This window comes from Vulpes lagopus, chromosome 23 (genome assembly GCF_018345385.1).
Source record: "Vulpes lagopus strain Blue_001 chromosome 23, ASM1834538v1, whole genome shotgun sequence".
Lineage (NCBI taxonomy): Eukaryota > Metazoa > Chordata > Mammalia > Carnivora > Canidae > Vulpes > Vulpes lagopus.
The window spans coordinates 35,059,913-35,081,571 of NC_054846.1; the positions used below are offsets into that span (position 1 = coordinate 35,059,913).

The 21,659-nt window shown below is 37.6% G+C and overlaps 2 protein-coding genes across 12 annotated transcripts in view; one reads left to right on the forward strand and one right to left on the reverse strand.

The window, feature by feature from the left end:
• CEP290 (centrosomal protein 290) overlaps positions 1-9,132 on the forward strand; it is an 86,786-nt gene extending 77,654 nt beyond the window's left edge. For 9 of the 10 annotated variants that reach the window (XM_041738405.1, XM_041738403.1, XM_041738406.1 and 6 more), the window contains 5 exons: positions 3,060-3,201; positions 3,678-3,751; positions 4,334-4,428; positions 7,803-7,882; positions 8,895-9,132. In XM_041738405.1, the coding sequence (XP_041594339.1) occupies positions 3,060-3,201; positions 3,678-3,751; positions 4,334-4,428; positions 7,803-7,882; positions 8,895-9,125 (622 nt within the window). In that variant the 3' untranslated portion in view covers positions 9,126-9,132. The remainder of the gene's footprint in view (positions 1-3,059; positions 3,202-3,677; positions 3,752-4,333; positions 4,429-7,802; positions 7,883-8,894) is intronic. The other variant, XR_005985234.1, reaches the window with a different exon arrangement.
• On the reverse strand, positions 9,122-21,411 carry C23H12orf29 (chromosome 23 C12orf29 homolog). 2 transcript variants are annotated; one of them, XM_041738411.1, is made up of 7 exons: positions 21,182-21,406; positions 17,686-17,803; positions 15,026-15,121; positions 13,847-13,963; positions 12,392-12,589; positions 11,187-11,356; positions 9,140-9,989 (listed from the first exon to the last, which is right to left on the reverse strand). In XM_041738411.1, the coding sequence occupies exons 1-7, from the start codon at positions 21,395-21,397 to the stop codon at positions 9,801-9,803; spliced, it is 1,104 nt and encodes a 367-aa protein (XP_041594345.1). In that variant the 5' UTR covers positions 21,398-21,406; the 3' UTR covers positions 9,140-9,800. The 2 variants fall into 2 exon arrangements, with proteins under 2 accessions (XP_041594346.1, XP_041594345.1); XM_041738412.1 differs by lacking the exon at positions 12,392-12,589 and having other exon boundaries at positions 9,122-9,989; positions 21,182-21,411.
• Between the last annotated feature and the right edge of the window lie 248 nt (positions 21,412-21,659).

Here is a 21,659-nt window from a genome sequence, read left to right on the forward strand (position 1 = left end):
AGGTAAAAGGTGTTTTTTCTTCCTTCAGATATTTAATTTGGGTGGCAGTGCACGTGACAAAGCAGAGCTGGGGCTGGGCTGAGGATGTTGGAGCTTGGTGGGCATCAGGAAACAGCTATCATCTGCGAGCCTCGAACAGTGGTGCCCAGCTTCAGCCAGCTGCTGCTTTTCTCCAGCCACAACTCAGCCTCCGTGTTACATTCATTCTCTACCTCAAGTATAAGCCAGGAACAATTGAGCTGTCTTGTTGCAACCTACAGCATACTGGAACTGGGCTACACTGCAATTTTGGAGGTTTTTTTTTTTTTTTTTTAAGATCATTTTAGAAAGAGAGAGAGTATATGTGTGTGAGCAGGAGGAGGGGCAGAGGAAGAGAGAACCCCAAGCAGAGTCCCCACTGAGCGCAAGGCCCCATGCCGGGCCTGATCTCAACCCTGAGATCAAGCCAAAATCAAGAGTTGGTCGCCCAACTAACCAAGCCACCCAGGTGCCCCTAGTCTTGGAGTTATATCTTGGGCAACTTGTTCTTCAAACAGCCTTGACAGATGAATTCAGCAGTAGCTTCAGTTCACTGCCCTTTGCTTTCTGACCCTAGACATTCTTCCATCCTGTGAACCTTTTCTACAGGTGTGATTCCTACCGGTCACATAAACTTTGTCACTGTCAAAGTGTTAGGAACTCACTAGTAAACATCACCACTGTCATCATGGGCGGCTCATCATGACTCTAATAGGTCAGTAGGCAGCTTTGGTGTCATTCTCATTTCCTGTCTTAAACAGCTGCTTTAAGGCATATAGAAGCCAGAAACTAATATGATGCTACCCATGTCTTCTTCTTAGAGTCATCCTGTATGAAGTGTGTGCTTTACATTTGCTGGCCCCAATGCTAAAGGCAAACTCCTCTTTATCTTACCATATTCATAGAGTTCTTTATGTCCATACATTTCCAGTCTCTCATTTGATGTCTACCTGTTATTTAGAATGGGCTTGAGGAGGGATGGATCAAGTCACCATCCCTAGCATTATGAGGCTACAGCCAAGTCCTACGTGGGTCTGCTGCACTGTACTTGGCCCTGTCCACAGGTCTGAGGAGGAAGGTTATGCAGGCAGATTAGAATACAGCCCAGGTGGCCACAGTCCTAGAGAACGGTCCTTGGTTCCTGTCCTAACACCATACTGACAATACTCAGAGCCCCTCCTCCCCTATCTTGCTGTCTCTTAACTCTGCAAGACAGCTAGTGGGAAGGACTAAATGAAATAACATGTGATCGAGGGAAAAGGAATCTGTCTTGTCTGCTTGGACCCTCGCAGAAGCTCTCAACCAGCAAGGTTATCAGCTGACTGCTGGTTTGGTCCTTTACCTCCTTCTACAATCACATGTAGACTCAGAATTTTGAGTTACTTTGAGATTTACTGAGCAGATACTTTACTGTAGTTCATGCTGCATGCCAGACTCTCTGCTTCACGTTAGATGTTCCTCTAAAAGGCCTATTTGCCTGGTTTCTGTAGAGCTGGGTGGTTTCCATGGCTTTAGAAATACTGAAGTCTCACTGTGACCTTAAGTAAATAACATCTCTTCTGCGAGCTCAAGTGTTGTTTTGTTTTTTAATCTAGAGATGATCATCCCTGTACTTCCTTTTCTAAAAAGGTCTCTGAGATGCTGCAGAAAAATTATTAACATGAAAAGGGTTCATAAAGTTTATACACATTTGAGAGGGGTAATATTTAACCATAATTGAAGATGACTGTGCCTTTTACATCATTTGTGTGTTCTAAATCTGAGAACTGAAAGGTAACCAAGCATAGGGTGGGCCTTCAGTAAACTCTTCTGAAAAAGTTACAAAGTTCTTGTAGAATCCACTTGAGCTAGAGAAGGCTAATTCTAATTCTGATCCTTGGCCTCAAGCCTCCCTAAATCTAAAAACTTTAAAAACCAACAAAAACCTTGCTAGGATCTGCAGCTGGCATTATATACCCACTTAGTAAAGTGGTGGAGAGATTTCTTTGGGACCCATGACACCTAGGTCCTCCTCAGGCTGAAATCTTCATATTTACTCAACAAACTAATGGCATCTGTTCTTATCAGGCCTAATCCTGACGGCTGAGACAAACTGGGTGGTATTGGAACTATTTTAAATAGCTGATCAGAGAAGGCCTCTCTGATCGGGTGGGGCATCTGAATGGAGAACTGAAGTCAAGGAGTAAGCTTCTGATACTTCTTCACTCCTCTGGTGGACAGTCTGTCAGATTAAGAACATTCCTTTCCAATCATAGTTTCTAAGGTGTATCAACAACTATTTGAATGTATTGAAATAATAATTTCCCTTCCTTATACTGTCCTCACCTGATTTTCTTGCCCAGCATTCTTTCCTTTTTTCTCTGGTAAAGTTTGAATATTATGAGCATTGTCTCCCTTTAAGGTGGTATGATATGCTATAAAATCATTTTTGCTTAATGTTTTAAAATTTTCTTTTGGAGTTGGGTTTTTTAATTATTGGTCATTTCTTTAAAGGTTACAAATCTATTCAGATTTTAATGTCATATGCCATTTTCTCACCCCTGTTTGTATGTTTTTTCCTTTCCCAGTAGTGTCCTTTTGGCTTTGTTCTACCTGGATACTTCATTTTTTCTCTGTATGCTTCTGTGTGTGTATACAGGAGGTATATATGAAATGCTTTAACTTGTGATCTTTAAATATATTTCTAAGATTACCCAATAATACAGAATTTGATATTCTCATGGATGAATTGCACTATATTTTTTGTTTTGTAACTGAAAATATATTAATTTTAATCTTCTTTTGACAGTGGTCAAATTCAGGCTCCATCTTTGTTGATAACCTTGGGAAACACTTAAATCCTCTATTTCAATTGGCCTGTCAGTTAGGAATACTTAGCCCTTGTTGTCACCCATTACTAAATAAATATGTAAAATTTGACTAGATTTGACAAGAAGAAAGAATAAGACAGTCTGTTATTTTTAGTGCAATAATTTGAATTGGCTTTTAAGTCGATGAGAAATTATTTTGTTTCTACGCCATTTTTTTACCTTTATTTTTAGAATGTACGAAACTAAGTTGAAAGAATTGGAAACTGATATTGCCAAAAAAACCCAAAGCCTTACTGATCTTAAACAGCTTGTACGACAAGCAACAGAGAGGGAACAAAAAGCTAAGAAATACACGGAAGACCTCGAGCAACAGGCAAGTAATTTTTCTTTCCCAGAGAAAATAATGTGTTACAGCTCAAGCCACTCCTTGGCATTGTTTTTGTAGATAAAAATGAACAATTGATAATACCTCCCCTGGGAGGCCCATCAAGTGGATGGCACCACCATTCAACCTTTTGTTTAAGCCAAACCCCTTAGATTAGCAATTCTTTTCTTTCCTACCCTGTATCTTTCTCACTAAATCATATCCAAGGACCATAGGAACATGCCAGAAGGGATTTTTGTCTATTTTTTCATCACTCCATTCCCTGTGCCTAGGACAATGCCTGGCATGCAGTACTCAGTAATTACTGTGAATGAATAGTGAATAGAACACAACAGATACGCATTCATATCTTGTGTGCTTTTGAAAACCCAACCTTTATTACCCTTTACAGAAAATGTGTATCTTTATAAAACCTTGTATTTCCATGTCAGACTTTGTCTCTTAATTTTTCATTATGCCCAAAGATTGAGATTCTCAAACATGTTCCTGAAGGTGCTGAGACAGAGCAAAGCCTTCAACAAGAGCTTCAAGTTCTAAGGTACATTATCTGTTTGTAAGACTACCCTTTTTTAAAAAAAATAGACTTTAAATTATGACCAGGTTTGTTACATACAGAGATTAGGATTTTTCAACCTTGCTGCCTAACAAGTTTATCAGTCTTATTTCATCCTTCTGATGCCAGTTACTCTTACATAATAGATACTGAAAAAAGGGTAAACCAGATCCTAATATAAGTGCCAAGCTTCCAATTTAAACTTTCTTAATAGTACAAAATGTGTTAGATCTTAGTTTTCCAGAGGCAAATATTAATGAGAGAGAAAAAAAAAATTTTTACTTACAGGGTTCTGTGTGGAATACTCTCAAGAGATTTCTCCAAAAGGAAAACTTAAAAATGACATCAGGTCAGACTTTTAAGAATCATGAAGACTTTTCATTCAGTGATCTCAGTTTGAGAAGTAGTGTTGCAAGTCAGAGTAAATGAAGAACTCTTTACCTTTATGAATTATTAGCAAGTTCTCAGCAATTTACATCACACAGTTCAAAAGAAATACCCATATATTTCATAAATCAATGACTGGTTTTTGTGGTTTTGGTTGAACTCATAATCATTGTGTTCTAGATTAGCTAAAAGTCAGCTGGAAAAAGAAAAGGCGGAATTAATCCATCAGTTAGAAGTTAACAAAGACCAAAGCGGAGCTGAAAACTCTGTATCTGGTAAAGTACTTTATAACATACTTATAGCATGTTAGCTAACCCAAGTTTTTGGATTAGGGCTTGCCTTTATTTATTCAGATTTCTGATGACTGTCTTCCTATGAAATCAAATCCGATAGGTTTTCAGAGTTCTTTCCTTCACGTAAGAATAATGTTCCCATTGAGTCCTCTGAGTTCTTTATAGTATCGACTAGCAGATACTCCATGTTTTTCTCTTTATGTTCCAAGTGTTACATTTAATCATGATAAAGTGCTAAGCACTGAATATGAAGTCTGTGGCTTCCAGTTTCTAAGTATATATAGGCCCTTTTAAGCCCTCTGAACATTATCTTCTAAATGTTATTGTCCTCTTATTTTTAAGATTTTGTTTATTTATTTGAAAGAGAGACTAGGAGCTGGGGGGGAAAGGCAGAGAGAAAGGGAGGAGCAGACTCCCCGCTGAGCACGGAGCCCCATGCGATGCAGGGCTCAGTTCCAGGACCCTGAGATCATGACCTGAGCTGAAGTCAGATGCTTAACCTACTAAACCACGGAGGCACCCCATCCTCTCATTATTAACTTAAAAACTACATATAGTAAACACTGTCTGCATTCTCTTTCCCTTTTACAAATTAAAACATTAAAGTCTAGGCTTCTACATGTTTCCAATTCACAAGTCATTAATCATTGCATTGCTATGTGCGTATGCATCCATGTGTATATGTTGTGTATACATGTATATGCAATTAACAGTTGATCCTCAATACTTTCAGATTCTGTATTTGTGAATTCAGCTACTCACTAAAATTTACTTCTAACCCCCAAACTAGTATTCCTAGTGCTTTCGCAGATACAGTAGTGAAATTTTAAGTTCTGACCCACCTTTTTCCAGATGAGATCCAGTAAGATGAGACTCTACCTTATTTCAGCTCTCATACAAATGACCAGAGGATGGAGACAGTACAGGGCAGGGCATCAAAGGGCAAGAAGCTCTGGTTCTGGGGCCAGTTGGTCTGGGTTTAAATCCCAACTCTGACACTTAGGAGGGGTGCAGCCTCAGGAGAGTCACTTGACTCTTCTGAACTTTGTTTTCTTTTTTGTAAAACAAAAAAAATAGAATCTACCCAGGATGAGTTGTTTCCAGGATTATAATTATACTTTATGTAAGATATGAGTATGTATATGTGTTCACTTTTTCCCTAAGAGTAATGAATGGTTCAATATTCACAAACCCGTTGTTGACTTTTGAGAACATCAATGTTAACAAGAACCATTTATTATGTATATTTAATAGTGTGATGGGGAAATGGCAAATTCTATTCCAAAGGATTATATCAATTTATACCTGAACAGTCTATTTCATACACCTTTTTCGGTATCCTACCACATATTCTTGTTACTACTTTGTTTTAAGGCTATCATGTACGAGTTTACCAGACACTATGCTAAGTGCTTTTACAAGCATTTTATAAGTTTTTTCTCCCCCCACCCTAGCATTTTATAATTTAACTCTTAAGATGCTGTTTGGTGGGTACCGTTGTCTCCATTTTACCTAGGATTGTCACCTTAAAGTTAAGCAACGAGGTCACAACAGCTAGACATTGACAGGCAGGATGAAACCTAAATCTATGGAACTCCAAAGCCCCTCACCATTCCCTATTTTTGACCATGCAAACTGCCTTATCTACCTCTTGGTAACTAAAACAGTCATGTAAATCTCTCTCAACAGTATCTTTTAGTAGCCAGCTTAGGGTACCAGACTAGCACACCCCCAAAGACCTGCTGATGCTATGACGTTTGGCAAGGTCTCTCTAAACCTAAGTTTCCTGAGAGGGAATTTCAGAACCTTATATTCCTCATCTATTTACAGGACACAAGGATACCTAACATATTTCAAAGATTGCTAAGGTTCAAAATCAAACCGAAATGGTCTTGGCAATTCTAAAGCACTATTTAAATACAAAGTATCAACAAGACTGTACAGTAGAATATTGAAAAAGCTGGTTGAAATAGTCAAAGGTTGCTCAGGTATAAATTGGAATAATCCTTTGGTATGGAATTTGCCATTTCAATCATGCAATCCAATACCATTAAGCAAACTCCAGAAAGTGCTGTACATAATAATTACTTTTACTGCACTACTTTTACTTTTACGTTAGTAAGCTGTGTAATGTATAGTACCCCTTTAAGACAATCAACTCAATACAGCATTCCAGGGATTAAGAACCGACTTTATAAAAAATAGTACTTTCGGGATCCCTGGGTGGCGCAGCTGTTTGGCGCCTGCCTTTGGCCCAGGGCGCGATCCTGGAGACCCGGGATCGAATCCCACGTGGGGCTCCCGGTGCATGGAGCCTGCTTCTCCCTCTGCCTGTGTTTCTGCCTCTCTCTCTCTCTCTCTGTGACTATCATAAATAAATAAAAAATTTTAAAAAATAAAAAAAATAACCGAAGTGGAGAAAATAGTACTTTCTACAAAGGTGAGAGAAGTTTTGAAAAGTATCATTTTGCTCTGCTTTCCAAAGGAAGATGAGTTCTGTTGACTATTCCCAAAGAAAAGGATGAGAAAATATTTCTTGTCTCCAGCTCATAATTAGGGGACCATTCCAAGGGAACCGCAATAGAGTACCAACCTTCCTGTCTCATTCATGAAAATGTGTCTTGCTGACCATTAATTTCTCAAAGTTTAGCATTACTTTTAAAATTTTACACTTCAGTGGCTGCAAAATGACATGACATACTAGATGTTATGTTTAAAGAAAATGTTTCTAGCAAAGATGACAATGAAATAAAACGTTCCATTTGTCCACTGATTCTCATTATAAATTTAGAGATGTTAACTCCAGGTGAGGGGAGTGGTTAAGGATCCAATAAATTAAGACTCTTGTACTGTACTTAACATTTTCCGACCATAGCATTAGGATTTATTTCTCTTTGTTTTATCCATCCTGACTGGCATATTTTTTGTGTAGTAATTACACGGTAAATGTGGACTGACTTCATGGAATAGTCAATACTGCTGGGTACCAGGAGCATTTGGCCAGCTGTGGCTGTAGCCCCTTACCTAACAGTCTACTTATTTTGTTGTCCTTTTAGTACCTAATAATTTTTCCTGGCTCAGATCAGAATTTTTCTCTGGAAAATAATTTCTTCTAGGTTAGAAAAATTACCCTGATTCTACCCATCTAATACCCAGCAGATGGTTTTTCTCTTGGTCTGCTATGGAATTACAATACTGTAAAAGGTAGCATTACAGTATTCACAGCCTGGAAAGTTTTTCAGCCATAAAATGCCCTATTTCCTAGGCCGTGGTTTAGTTTTCTATTTATTCTCTAAAAGAAATCCTTTGTCAGAGTGGGGTAAAATGGAATCTGACTTTTAAAACTTTTTTGGCAGATCCTGATCAACTAAAGGAAAAAGTAAAAGATTTAGAGACACAGCTCAAAACCTCAGATTTAGAAAAGCAGCATTTGAAGGTACTAACTATATTACTAACTAACTACTATTATCTAACTATATTATGTTTTGTGAAAACAGCTGTTAAAAACAACTTTTATGACTATCTTTAAGTATATATCCTAAAAATTCCTGGGGTTATGTGATACACTTATATTTGACCTTGATATTGTGGAGTTCATTATAGTCACCTGTGTTAAAAATACTAAACGAGAGCTACAAAAAAACTGAGATAAAACAAATAGGATTAAAGATAAATTTATTTTTTAATTCTCACAAGCATAGCTCATTATTTTACTCTTAAGTTTTGGGTCACATTGGGAACAGTGTCTTTTATTTCCTTTTGAAATTCTTTTCAGGAAGAGCTCCTTTTTTTATTAAAGAAAAATATTTGCCATGCTTTATCCCTTAAAGAATCTATAAACAGAACAAAACAGCATAAACTAAAGAATTAACTAGTGATCACTAGCTATTCTGAAGTTCATATTGTCTCTTTACACATTCCTTAGTCAGGTAGAGGTCCCAGAGTTGCCCAAATTCTAAATATATTTGTAAGTTAAATGTTATTCATTAAAAAAAAAAAAAAAAAAAGGTATTTGTAAAGAAAATATAAATGAAGCCTAAACCAAAGAATCTTAACCAAAATAACTTGTGTTGTGAACAGCCAAGTCTTTCTGATTGCCCCAGTGAGAGTATCTGATATACTTTTAGAGAAAGCTTAAATGTTGCCACCACTAGTTTACACCCCACCCCCACACACACACACACACTAATTTAAGAAATGATGTGTTAGTCAAAAACTAGGGCATAATTTACAGAATAGATAATTTGACTTGCCAGCTAACAAGTTACTTATGCTGTACAGTGAAACCTTATTAATAGAATTCTAAGAAAATACTTCTGCCTGTATAGCATATATCTGATTATTCAGGTTACTTTGGATTTTATGTTTATATTTAAGTTTCTTTAATTTAAATCTAAAGAATATATTATATTCCTACATACCTTTCAAAAATATCATGTTTCTATTAGGAGGAAATAAAAAAGCTGAAAAAAGAACTGGAAAACTTTGATCCTTCATTTTTTGAAGAAATTGAAGATCTGAAGTATAATTATAAAGAAGAAGTGAAAAAGAATATTCTCTTAGAAGAGAAGTTAAGAAAACTTTCTGAACAATGTGGAGTTGAGTTAACTAGTCCTATTGCTGCTTCTGAACAGTTTGAAGATGAAGGAGAAAGTCCTCCTAATCTCCCCATTTATTAAGGACTACCTATAACTATAGTTTTATTGAACTATTTATTAACTTTATAAGTTAAAACTCCATCTGGAAATCAAGCAGGTCTCTGACCTACATGATTTCTTTCTTCATACCTGTACCTTTATTAAATTGAAGTCTTAGTAAATAAAATTATATAAAATTTTAATCATACTAGAAAAGTATATTTTTAAGACTTTTAGAGTAAGTTATGACTATCAAATGAGCTATGATGAATTTCTGTATATATTCATGTTTAAGTTTTTTAAAGAGTATAGGGTGATTTTAATTTTAACATTTAAAATTGGGGTTTTATACATACTTATTTATATGTGTTAAGAATCTAGTTTTATATATATTTACATGTATATAAACATGTTATGAGGTTATAGCCATATGTTAAGTGTTAATGATCCAGAATTGTTGGTTTAGTTGCAGTCTTTAACTATGTACCAGGCAGGGGAGCTTACCATTACATTTTTTAAGTCTTGTGGTTAAAATTCATTTGCTAGTTCTGAATAAAATTCTGAATAAAATTTGCAACTGGGAAATTCGTTTCTTCAAATGCTAGACGACATATTGCTGTCTTCGACACAGAATTCTGAGATGTTTTTACCTTCCACATATAGCAGAATATTCAAGATTCCAATATAATAAAGCTGATTTTTAACTGGATTTCTAGTTTATACATCAAGTATTATATCTTTGAGTCTACCAAATTTCTGATTATCTATTTTCGAAAAAAGATTAAACAAACATTTAGTATCAAAGGCATGGTCATACTTGTTCAGATTCATGTTGATAACAACTGGTTTTGAATTCATGTAAGTATCTGGAATTGGCCAGCATAAACCAAGATGATGGCGATGAACCTGAAAAGAGGAAAAAAGGGTATTAGCCTCAGACTTTATTATTTTCATTCACTTACAAATAATTATTCTGAATGCCTACCATCTGCCAAGCACTATTCAAGGCTCCACCTTTTCTTGCCCTTTTTTTTTTTTCATAGCTGTTCTCCTTCTGACATATTACATGTTTACTTGTTATTGTCTATCTTCCCCATTAGAATGTGAGCTTCATGAAGGCAGACATTGTTTTTGTTGACTCTGTATTTCCAGTACCTGGAAACATGCCAGGATCATAATTAGGGGCTCCATAATAATGTAATGAATGGAGTCTGTTGCTGAGTACGAAGCTAGCCAATTGAAAAACATGGGTGGGGAGGCATTCTAAGTATCATGTGATAGAATGGTGCTTTTTGCTTTGATTGCAATTACTTAAGTATGGTTAGAGCATATACAATAGTGTGTGTATATTTGGCCGATGGGAGTTTACAGCAGTTTCAGAAAGTGAAGCATGGGTCAGATCCTGAATGTCAGGAAGCTGTTTTATGCAACAAAGTAACATTTTCACTTACTATGGAGAATGGACAGACAGGGATAAGACTGAAAGATAACACTTAAAGAGGGTGATAAACTAAATCAAGTATGAATCTCTCAGCTTCAATTAAAATGAAAACTGCCAAATGGTTGGGGAGAAGTACAGATTCAATAGATCAGAATCTTAAAGAATTTTATGTACAAAGTAATGGAGAGAGGGGTTAAAAACCATCTGAGTTTTTTGAATTGTTGGGAATCAGGGCTGATAGGACTAGGTCCAGTTCCAAACATTATCAATTTCAGAAACCTGTGAGATATTAAGTAGACAAGTCCAAGAGACAGAAAGGGCACAAAGTATAAAAATTCATTCTGTAAATATTAGCTATTACCTTGGCACTTTACCTCAAATTCTATAATCAAGTAACTTTGGAAAATGCTGAGTAAAACTAAGTTGGTATAGATTATCTCAGCATTCATGTGCAACATCAATTTCCAAGAAGGGAGTCTGTAATATGCAATTTTTCCAGATGTTTTCATCACTTTATTTCTGAAGCACATCTAGGAAAACCAATGCCCCAGAGAATGAAAACATCCTGGGAAACACTTCATTATCATATAAAGAATGGTGGTCTGTGAGATGAGGAAATTAAATAAAACGACATAATCCCGCCAACTATTTTCTGCCATTACCTTGATTAAACAGCCGTCATTGCAATGCCATACTATTCCTTCAATTTTACCCTCTCTGCAACCTTCAAACCAGGATAATAGATCATTGTGCTTCAAGGTGGGTAGATTTCTTATCTGAAATGCCCCATGTGGTATAAGAAGATGTAATGGATGCTTCTTGCTTCCTAACCCTGAATGGTAAAAATTTCTGTTAGCCATACAAAGGTTTCAAAAAGAATTGAGAAAATTTACTTCTTCAAATAAAAAAAAGCCTTTTAAAACATTTAGCAATAAATTTATCAAAAAGTTTAGTTGGATTGCTAGAAGAGAGAAATACAACGAGAGACCTCATTCAGAAGTGCCACCTTATCCCATTAAGTCTAAATTTTACCTTCATATAATCTATAAATATCAAGGGTCAGCAAACTATGACCCATGGGCCAAATCCAACCAGATGCTTGTTTTTGTAGTTTCAATGGCAGCTATACCCATTCTCTTAGGTACTGTTTATGGCCTATTTCAGAGGAATGGCCTACAAAACCTAAATACTTACTGGACTTGTACAGAGAAAGTCTGCCAACCCCTGCTCTGTACCATTAGCCAAGTTCAAATATCATACAGTGTTTGGCAAACAGCCACTCTGTAGCTCAGATAACACGTATAATTACTATCTTAACCTCCTTCTACCTGCCTATCAATCTGCTGCTAATCTCTATATTGGATTTTGTTATTCCAGCTTTAATGTCCTTGGGTCTGTCTTCAGCCCCCTGTCAACAATGTACTCCACAGTGCCCTCTGGACTTGAATTCAACTCATCATAGTACAGATTTTGATACTCGATATGCTATTCATGGGCAATTCTTTATTACTCTTAGTGGCTTATTAATGCTAAACTAATTACCTAGCTATGAAAAACACATGATTTTCATTCACCTCATTTCACCTAAATTTTAAAAAGCAAAAAAAAGTTACACTTGAGTTTCATACATAGTTCTATGTTATTACAGGGGAGAATGGGAAGCTAAAATCAACTTTTTGGGTTAATAAAATGGTTAGAGTCATGCATAAATTTCACCATGGATATAAATAGAAATGGCTATAATTCCAGAAAGCTTGTTAACTCAAATTAGTCATTTCTTTACCGAATGTGTTTTAAGTTGAAGGCACAAAGTTCTCTTTATAAATGACAGTTACTGTTAATTGAATGGGAAAAAGGCTTTACTCACCATATGGGTTTCCATTAATATTTGTTCCTATAAGCTCTAGTGTTTGTTCTAGGAGATCTGAGAGAGGCACTGCACTAATTTCCAAAAGACCAGGATCATCAGGATGATGCTTCAGTACCAGGGCAATTTCAAATTCATAATTAACTACTGAGGAATGCCAGCAATACTGTTTGTTGTTTTTTTCCACTGGTACCCAACCTATCATGTAAAGAAAAAACTAATCACATTGTTTTCACTGGATTGTGACTTGAAGCAATTTTTGTTATAAATTTTCCATGTTTTCTGGATGTTTATCACACACATATCATTTATTTAAATCAGTGGAAGTGTTTTAAGTTTAACTACTTTTTAAATCATAATCATTTTTTTAATCGTAAGGTTATTTTTTTATTCTGTTGAGGAATTAACCTCTTCATGGTTCACTACAGAGCATTCAGCATTCCTTTACTAGAAAATTCATGTTTTCAATAAGAATTGAACACCATTCTAAAACACAGCATTAAAACTTTTTTTTTCCTTAAGTCTTCTCTCTACTGTCTCTCCAGTTTCAGGGACAATAGATCTATGCAGTAAGTGTTCTACAATTTATTGTATTACTGCAGTATTTGCTAAACGATGTATTAATTCCACGTGTACTGAATGTTATTGCTATTCCTCTAACTCCTATTCCAGAAGTCTCCCACATGTGGATGATTCTTTATCAAACAAACAAAAACCAGGACACATACACCACTGTGATCTTTGGCCTTCAATACTCACTCAGAGAACTGTAATAACTTCTTTCCTGGTCCATTAGTCTCTAGGGAAACCCACCCCACTTTTATCATGATCCTGCTTCAAAAACTTAAATTTAGTTCTGCTGCACACCTGCTTAATAATCATCTTCAGGATGAATTTCAAACTCCTTTCAGTGGAATAAACCCTTTAAGACGTAAGCCCATTCCACATCTAGAGCCTCACCTTTTATAATATCCTCCAAAGTCATACACCCTAAACATTCCAGCCAGAGAAGTCACATAAAATTCCCATGACTCCATATCTCTCCTCTTTGTGGGAATTTGCTTAAGCTAACCTTCCCTCTTCCTTGCCAGCTAAGTTTCTGGTTCTTAAGCTTCAGTACAGATGTCCTCTCCCCTTAGAGCTTCCTCTACCAGAAGCTGACTAGAATTATTCCTCTTTTCTCTGACTATATCCTGCCTGTGTGTACTTTCCTTTTAGTTCTTAAATCATACTAATATTGGTGGATTTCCCCTAGTGTCTGAAAGATCACGGAGGTAGGGTTCTAATCTTCACTTCTTTATTATTAGAGCCTAAGAGTACTCTGTGTGTTATGGGTACTCGACATGCTGGCTGAACTGAACTTTAATCTGAGGTATCTTTCTACTCAGCACTTTTCAAAAATGTTCCCATTCCCAGAAAAACTACTTATGCATTTTAGAAAAGTTTTCATGATACCAGGAATGTGTCCGTTTTCATCAGGCATTGGATTCCCGTTTAATTGTTCTATTTCCTTCGCTGGTATCCAGCACTCTGGAACAGGTTTGAAGTCTTCCTCAACATTCCAAAAAAATTCTAAAAGAGTTAAATAATTTTATATATAGTGATATTTTAAAAAATATAAGAATGAACAAATTAAAGTGGGAACATAATATCATAATATAAGGTATTATATTATAGCCATAATATCAGGTATTATATAATTATTCTCCATTATCACCATGATGTGACTGTACTTCTCAGAGTACTAACACTTTAGATTTTCAATTTTAGAGGCACCTGGGTGGCTCAGTAGGTTAAGCATCTGCCTTTAGCTCAGGTCAAGACCCTGGGAACCTGGGATCAAGCCCACATCAAGGTCTCTGCTTGGTGGGGAACATGCTTCTCCCTCTCTCTCTGCCTGCCACTCACCTGCTTGTGTTCACTTACTCCATCAAATACTTTTTAAAAAAATTTTTCAATTTTGAACCTACCACTATCTGTAAATACTGGACAGAAGTCTAAAGTAGCCAATGTTCCAGTATATACAGATTAATGATGAATTTTTAATGTACTATAAAGATGTATTAATGAATGAATGGATATACAAAGATTAATGTATGTATCTGCTTATATAATATTTAACCATTTTAATGTTTAATTAAAAATACTGATAATCCTTTGATATTTCTATGGCTGATTTATAAAAATACCTACTTGTCTCTTAGGCAACAAATCCAAAACGTGTTGCTCATTACAGTATATATGTAGTAATATGTAACTTTTTAAAGATTATATTTATTAATGAGAGAGACAGAGAAAGAGAACCAGGCTGGACTCGATCCCAGGACCCCGAGATCACAACCTGAGCCAAAGGCAGATGCTCAACCACTAAGCCACCCAGGTGCCCCGGTAATGTGTATGTTTTTATAATATCAACAATTTTTATGAGTCATAAAAATGTTAGGAAAACAAAATATTTTTCAAGAATATTGTTTACATACAGAGATACTCAATTACAATTTTCTTCTTTCCCCTCAGTACTTAAACTGTAAGAAGGATATAATGTATACAAATACTACCACTTAAGAAATAAGCCAAAAATTGCAGGTTATTTAAATCATAAAAAGCTGAAAAAAAAGAAAAGGGCCCACTAACCTTTTGAGTTTTGTTTTGAATGTAGAAAATTTTTAAATCTTTTCTCAGCTAATTTGTTAGGTTTTCTATCTAGCCGAGCCCAAAGATATGGCTGACCTAAAAAAAAAAAAAAAAAAAAAAAAAAAAGTCTAATAAAAGGGAAAGAAAGTTTAAGAAGCAAACAATAAAACTTATCTTGAAAGACATTTCGGTAGAAAGGTTTTCAATATATAACAGGGTCATCTTCCCTAAAAGCAGCAACCCTACAAGACAAAGATAAATATGAATTCTAACAGACACATCTTACCCAGCAGTACCTTATGCTGTAAGACTCAATCTTTGGTTAAAGAATGATGAGGATGAGGTAAAAAGTAAATATGTGACTTTTTCATAAGGACATTCACAGCCGCATTTTATTGGCAATGAGCATTTGTGAGAAACCAAAGCTATCTCTATACTAAATGGAAACCTATCTGGATAACTGTATTCACATTTCTCCTGAAATATAACTGTGCTGTAAGGGTTAGTTCCTAAAAATGTGGAATTAGGCTGAGTTTTTCTGCATGGCTCTGATCCCTGGTCAAGGCATGAAACAGTGATTATTAGTGATGATCCATTATCATGGATCCATGAAGTTTCAGGGCAATGTGCTGCACTCTTTATTGATAACAGCCAGACTAGTGAGTCTTATACCTGGTCTCAGTGAGACTCCTGGAGGGCTCTGCTGTTGAGGCTGGTTACTTAGCAGGAAGATGTCTCCGTGACCAGCAGAATATAAAAATCCCCAGCTGAGACTTCATTTTGGATTCTGTTTCCAAGGTGTTCCCTGCATACATCAGTGATTCCTGATTTGACAAAGTGTGTCCTGCCAGGACTTTGGGGGCTGGGAGGAGTGAAGGGGAAGATGGGGTAACAACAGGCGCTTTCACTTGGCCTCATCAACCCTTTGCTGCAATGTATGTTTAATGCCGGTGCTAATACTGTTTATCCTATACCAGTGATCACCTCTGGATTTGCAAGCACTGTCATTTTTGGATCCGTTAGTTTTTTTTTTTAGCAATCCAGTCATGTTTATCTGCCATTATTATACATGATCAAACACAATGATGCATGTTTAAGTTTCTTAATATAATTATAAAACCCTGAAAAATCTTTTAGTTTCTTCAAGTATATGAGATTTTAAAATAATTGATTATAGTTTGGTTCATTCAGTATTCCTTATTAACTGTGCCAATAAATAATATGAAGAACCAGATTAAAATTATATGGTCATTTCTGGTTGACTGGACCTTCTGTTCTTTTTACTCGTAAATACAAAAATTCATTCATATCCATTAAAATGGCTACTGTCAAACAGAATTAGAAGTGCTGATGAGGAGGTGGGGAAACTGGAACCCTTGTGCACTTTTGGTAGGCAGGGAATCATCAGCTGCTATGGAAAACAGTATGGCAGTTTCTCAAAAAATTAAAAATAGAATTACTATATGATCCAGCAATTCCACTTCTGAACATATACCGCCAAAGAACTGAAAGCAGGGCCTCAAGGAGATATCTGTTCACCATATTTATGGCAGCATCATTTACAAGACCCAAAACGCAGAAGTAGCCCAAGTGTACACTGATGGATGAATCATATAGACATGAAAGTATGTGGCATATACATAAAGTTATGTGGTATGTACAAACAACGTGGCATATACACACCATGAACCATTACTCCACCTTCAAAATGAAGGGAATGAACATGAGGACACTCTGCTAAATGAAATAAGCTTGTCATAAAAAGACATACTGTAGGATTCCACATAAAGGAGGTACCTATAGTAGCCAAAGCCACAGAGACAAAATAGAATAGTGGTTGTCAAGGGCTGGAGAAGGGGGAATGGTAATTTATTTAATGGGTATTGAGTTTCAATTTTGCAAGATGAAGAGTTCTGGAGATATATGGTGGTGACGTAGCACAACGATGAGCTGTACACATAAAGATGGGTAAGATGGTAAATTATGTTAAGTGTATTTTAATCACAATTCAAAATGGAAAAAAAATGCATTTCAGAAAAGACTTCCTGATACCAGGAATATGTCTAATTTGCGTTTATTTAACTGTTCTGTTTCTCTTGCTGGAATTACGAGGTAAAAGGAAATCACAAAGATTATTTCTCTCTTTTCAGTGCATTTTTTTTCCTGAAGTGACAATTTCTATTTTAGTTTCTAGCTCTTAAAGTGCATAAATTGAAATAAATTAGAGATTTTGCCAATAGCAATAAAAACTAGGAGTCAGTACTAGAAACAGTGACATAAGAGCATATTTTAGGATCAAACAGGTTGTGTTACCAGTTCAGCCATTCATTAATTATATGGTCTTGGACAAATTCTTTAAGTTCTCTGAGACTCAGTTTCCTCATCTGTGAAATGGAGGCTTACTGTGCAAATTAGAGATGACATGTATAAAGCATTTCTCATACTGCCTGCCCTTAATAAGTAGTAAGTAAATGTTAATTACTTTCCTTTCCTCCCCCAAGAGAAAGATACAGTGATATAATAAATAAATATAACAACTGGGATTTTACATTTTGCTCCTACACTTAGGTTGCCAAGGGTTTATGAAGGGTAAATGCCCTACTTCAGATATATATAGTTCATAAAGTGATTAAATAATATTTGTAGTAGTTTTATTTTACCTTTGTAGGTAGTAATATAACAACATGTTCCATCCACTTTTTCTGTTGGAATTGCACTGTATATATCTGCATCTAATGCCTTGTGACTTAGAGTTTCAGTTGCCAAAACTTTAAATGGCTTAAAAAAGAGAGAAAGAAAATTGGTTTAAGATAAACAGCCTCTATGCCTTCACATATACTCTCACTTGGAATATTCTTAATTTCACTGCTTCTGAGGTACAATCTCCTGTTTACCTTTCAAGAAAATCTAAAAATATTTCTTCTGTCAAGTTCTCATGAGTTTCCCCCTCCCTTCTTTGCTATCATAGCAATACCCGTTTTCCCACACCAATCTGTAATTGTTCACGTTTCTTTACTGACCATGAGAGGACACCAGGAACCATGTGCTATGCAGCAGTCTCCCGAGCACAGTGTGTTCAATCATTTACCTGGCACAGTACTTGCTAAATGCCTTCTAACCTTAAGACTAGGAAATATACAGGTAAGAAAAGAGTACCTGACTTTGGTGGAACTTTCATTTTCATGAGCAAGACAATAGTAACAAAATGCATAATACAATGTTAAGTATAATAAATAGTAAGGAGAAAAACAAATGGGGGCTCATTCAGCTTTAGCAGTAGTAAACTGCATAATTTACGGTTTTTCTACGGTCAGGAGGAGAAGCCAAGACCATCATTCCATGGAGGAAGAGAGAGTTTCTACAATTCCTACCAACTTTTTATCTGTGATATATTTTTATTCTGAGAAAGACTCAGGCAACTGTTTTATAGTGTAAATTATCTGAAGTAACATCTTAACGTGAAAAGCACTGCACAATGCTGGCGTGTACAGGTTTAAGACTAATAAATGGAAGTACTATTTCTGAGTCAGGTAGACTTAGGAAATTAGCACCATTCAGTTACTGATTCAGTATTTTCAAGATAAAATAATGACTGGGGATTTAACACTAACTTCTACAATTAGTATCAGAGGATATGTTTAACCTGCGGTAAACCAGCGTCCTGTGGTAGAGCAGCGAAGGTCTCATGTTGGTGTGCATTCAAATTTATCAAAGATCTTAGGGAGATTACTCTGCCCATGGAGCTCTTGATGAGCTCCAAACATCCCTTCTAGAAGAATCAACTTTCTACTACTTTGCTATCAACAGGTTCAAAGACAATATAAGATACCAAAGGGTACACGGACCTCTTCTCATTAAAGACTTTAAACTACGACTGGAAAAACAAGGTAACCATGTTTAAAAAGTAACAGCGAGTATAAACTGAATGGTCCTCCAATTTCCAGACAGAGGAGATCACTGGGATAATTAAGATGATCAAAGATTTCATAGAGAAAGTCTGATTTGAAAAAATTAAAAATTCTGGAAGTAATCCAGGCAGAGTGCACAGCATAAGCAAAAATAAAGACAGGACTGTGCCCGGTATGTTCACAGGATGAAGCAGACTTTGTTCAAACAGGACAGAACTTCACTTTAAGTAGGCAACTGGTCGCCAACACACATATCTTCTGCTGCACTGAGCCCAGGCAACTCATGGTGCATCCAACAGGTACCTCAAGAGTAGACTGAACCTGATTAGTGGGAAGCCTTGAATTATGGTTAATGATTTGAATATTATGCTATAAATAATACTGTCGGTAAATCTCTACTGTAGAGGGGGAAAACAGGTGCTTATTTTTCCTGGTGGAAGGTGCTTTACCAACTACCCACTCCCAGCCCAACATACAAAGTTGAGAATCACAGCTAGAGTGAATCACTATTTGGGATGTCAATATTTAGGTTTGTCATGGCTAAAAATAAATAAATAAATAAAAGCTTGGCAACTACTGCTACAGTTAGTAGTAACTGTGGGGTTTTGACCAGGAAAGAACATGATGATCAGATCATTCTGGGTGGTAGGCAAGAATAGCCAGGTAGTGCACAAACAGCACGTAAACTATTAAGAACTAGCAGTGGCGGGATCCCTGGGTGGCGCAGCGGTTTGGCGCCTGCCTTTGGCCCAGGGCGCGATCCTGGAGACCCGGGATCGAATCCCACGTCAGGCTCCTGGTGCATGGAGCCTGCTTCTCCCTCTGCCTGTATCTCTGCCTCTCTCTCTCTCTCTGTGTGACTATCATAAATAAATAAAAATTAAAAAAAAAAAAAATTAAAAAAAAAAAAAAAGAACTAGCAGTGGCACTAGAAATGTTATGTTGTAAAGTAAAAAATGTCCAGGTAAGGGGCGCCTGGCTGCCTTCTTCAGTTGGTTGAGAGAGCCACTCTTGGTTTTGGCTCAGGTCATGACCTCATAGGTTGTGTGAAAGAGCCCCAGGACCAGTTTCTGCACTCGGTGAGGAGTCTGAGGCCTCTCTCCCTCTGCCTGAACCATGTCTGCATGTTCTGTCTCTAAAACAAATAAATAAACCTTAGGAAAAAAAAAAAACAGTAAAAAGTGTCAAGGTGAATGGAAAATTGGCATGAAAGGACTCCGAGGTTCATTCTTTAATTCAACAAATATTTCTCCAGTGCCTACTACAGATTAGGTCCTAGAAAGTGGGACTAGAAATACCAGGGCAATCTCCACCTTATAGGTCTTTTAGTCTAGAAAACAAGAACGCCAATGCAAATGATGTAAGGAGGCGTGTGTGTGTGTGTGTGTGTGTGTGTGTGTAGGCCTATGATGAATGCACAGGATGCAAATGCACATGATGAATTTTGTATCAAGAGTTGGGAGCATGGGCAGCCTGGGTGGCTCAGCGGTTTAATGCCCTTGGACCCAAGGCATGGTCCTGGAGACCAGGGGTCGAGTCCCACGTCGGGCTCCCTGCATGGAGCCTGCTTCTCCCTCTGCCTGTGTCTCTGCCTCTCTCTCTCTCTCATGAATAAATAAATAAAATCTTAAAAAAAAAAAAAAAAAAAACACCCAAAACCTATCAAGGGATTCTATCAAAGACTTTGCTACACATGAAAGAATCACCTTGATACAGGTCAATCATTCACCAGTAAGGTGATTTACTGAGGTCCCTCTGTGACAAACATCCGGTGGGAGAGACTTGAGCATCCAGGGACGGGATGGCAAAGTGAGAAGCCAGCAGGCCACTGCTAGTAACAACACCTGAGGTCTCTCTCACCTTAGGGACCCAGTTAGGCTAGCTGGTCAAGCTGCCACCGGTTCCCTGTTTAGAACCGTTAAGGCGAGGAGTCTTCTAAAATCTCCACGCTCTTGGAAAGCAGTAAAGTTTGGGTTGCGGTGATTAGATGAATAGTTAGGGAAGGGGTCTTCCTCCCCCAAAAAAGGTGGTAGGTAAAAAAAAAAAAAAAAAAAAAGGCATATCCATCAACGTTAAGATGTGCATGTTCGATTGCCATGCGATGCTAAGTGCGAGTCGTCTTATCAGAAAAAGCTCCCTCGGAGATGCCCCGGCTTGCAGCTGGAGAGCCCGGACCTCCCCGCCTGCAGGACGCTCCCGAGCCCCGACGCGCCTGCGCAGCCGCGGCGCCGCCCGCGCCCCTCCGTACCTGCTGCTCCCTCTTGCCGGAGGGCTCCTCCTTCACCTCCGTCACAAACACGCACGGCATTTTCCGCTGCACGGAACCCAGGCGCCTCATGGCGGGCCCCGCCAGCCGGGCCTCGAGGCACAGTGCGCCTCCACACAGCGCCGCGGCCAGGAAAGCGTCCCCGACAGCCGGACGCGCCGCCCCACCCCGCCACCGCGTCCCCCCGCCGCCAAGCATGGAGGGCGGGGACGCATGCGCGGAAGCGGCCCCCTCACTGACTGACTGACCGCGGCGCCTTCTGGGAGTTGTAGTGCAGGAGCCGAGGTACCGCCCCGCCCGCCCACCTTCCCCAAACCGCGTGTGCACACTCTCGCGAGCTTTGGTCCGGGGTGTGATGACCCTGAACCCAGAGGTCGGTTGCTGGGTTGTGTGTTTGTGTGCTTGATTAACCACCATGGGAAACCGATGCTGTATATCCTGCAAATCACAGAATATCAAG